A 606-nucleotide genomic window follows, 5' to 3' on the forward strand; every position below is an offset into this window, starting at 1 on the left:
TGGAACAGGCTGCCCAGAGAGGTGGTGGAGTCTCCTTCTCTGGAGACATTCAAACCCCACCTGGACACGTTCCTGTGGGACCTGCTCTGCATGACCCTGCTGTGGGGGGGGGGGGGGGGGGGGGGTGTCCGCGCCGCCTCACTCGCTCTCCTCTTTGTCCTGCACGGTGGTGGTGGAGTGGTTGTAGAGTCCCTGGGCCATGAGGTGCAGCGCCAGCCCGTTCTTGATGCCCGTCGCCTTCTTGATCTTGGCCCGTTTGTTCTGGAACCAGATCTTGATCTGGGACTCGTTGAGGCTGAGCTCCTGGGCCAGGCTCTGCCGCCGCTGCTCCGTGATGTACCGGTTCGCCTGGAACTCCGCCTTCAGCCGCTGCAGCTGCTCGGCCGTGAACGCCGTCCGCGGCCGCTTGTCCTCCTTCTCCGTCTTCTTCTTCTTCAGCTTCCTGGTGCGGGGGCCTGCGGGCAGGGGCACACACACGCCGCTGGGCAGGGCCGCGCCGCCGAACGACCGACCCACCGACCGACCGACCGACCCACCGACTGACCGACCGACAGCCGCCCCCCCGCCCCCGCCGGAAAAATGGCCGACGGGTGAATTTCTGCCCGT

General features: G+C 66.7%; 1 protein-coding gene across 1 annotated transcript in view; it reads right to left on the bottom strand.

The window, feature by feature from the left end:
• Window positions 1-111: 111 nt before the first annotated feature.
• The window catches only part of EN1 (engrailed homeobox 1), a 20,072-nt gene continuing 19,577 nt past the window's right edge, over window positions 112-606 (bottom strand). Inside the window, exon 4 of the mRNA XM_014938914.1 lies at window positions 112-598. Within this exon, the coding sequence (XP_014794400.1) occupies window positions 139-598 (460 nt within the window). The 3' untranslated portion in view covers window positions 112-138. The remainder of the gene's footprint in view (window positions 599-606) is intronic.

The sequence above is a fragment of the Calidris pugnax genome, unplaced genomic scaffold (genome assembly GCF_001431845.1).
Source record: "Calidris pugnax isolate Ruff unplaced genomic scaffold, ASM143184v1 scaffold21, whole genome shotgun sequence".
Taxonomy (NCBI): Eukaryota; Metazoa; Chordata; class Aves; order Charadriiformes; family Scolopacidae; genus Calidris; species Calidris pugnax.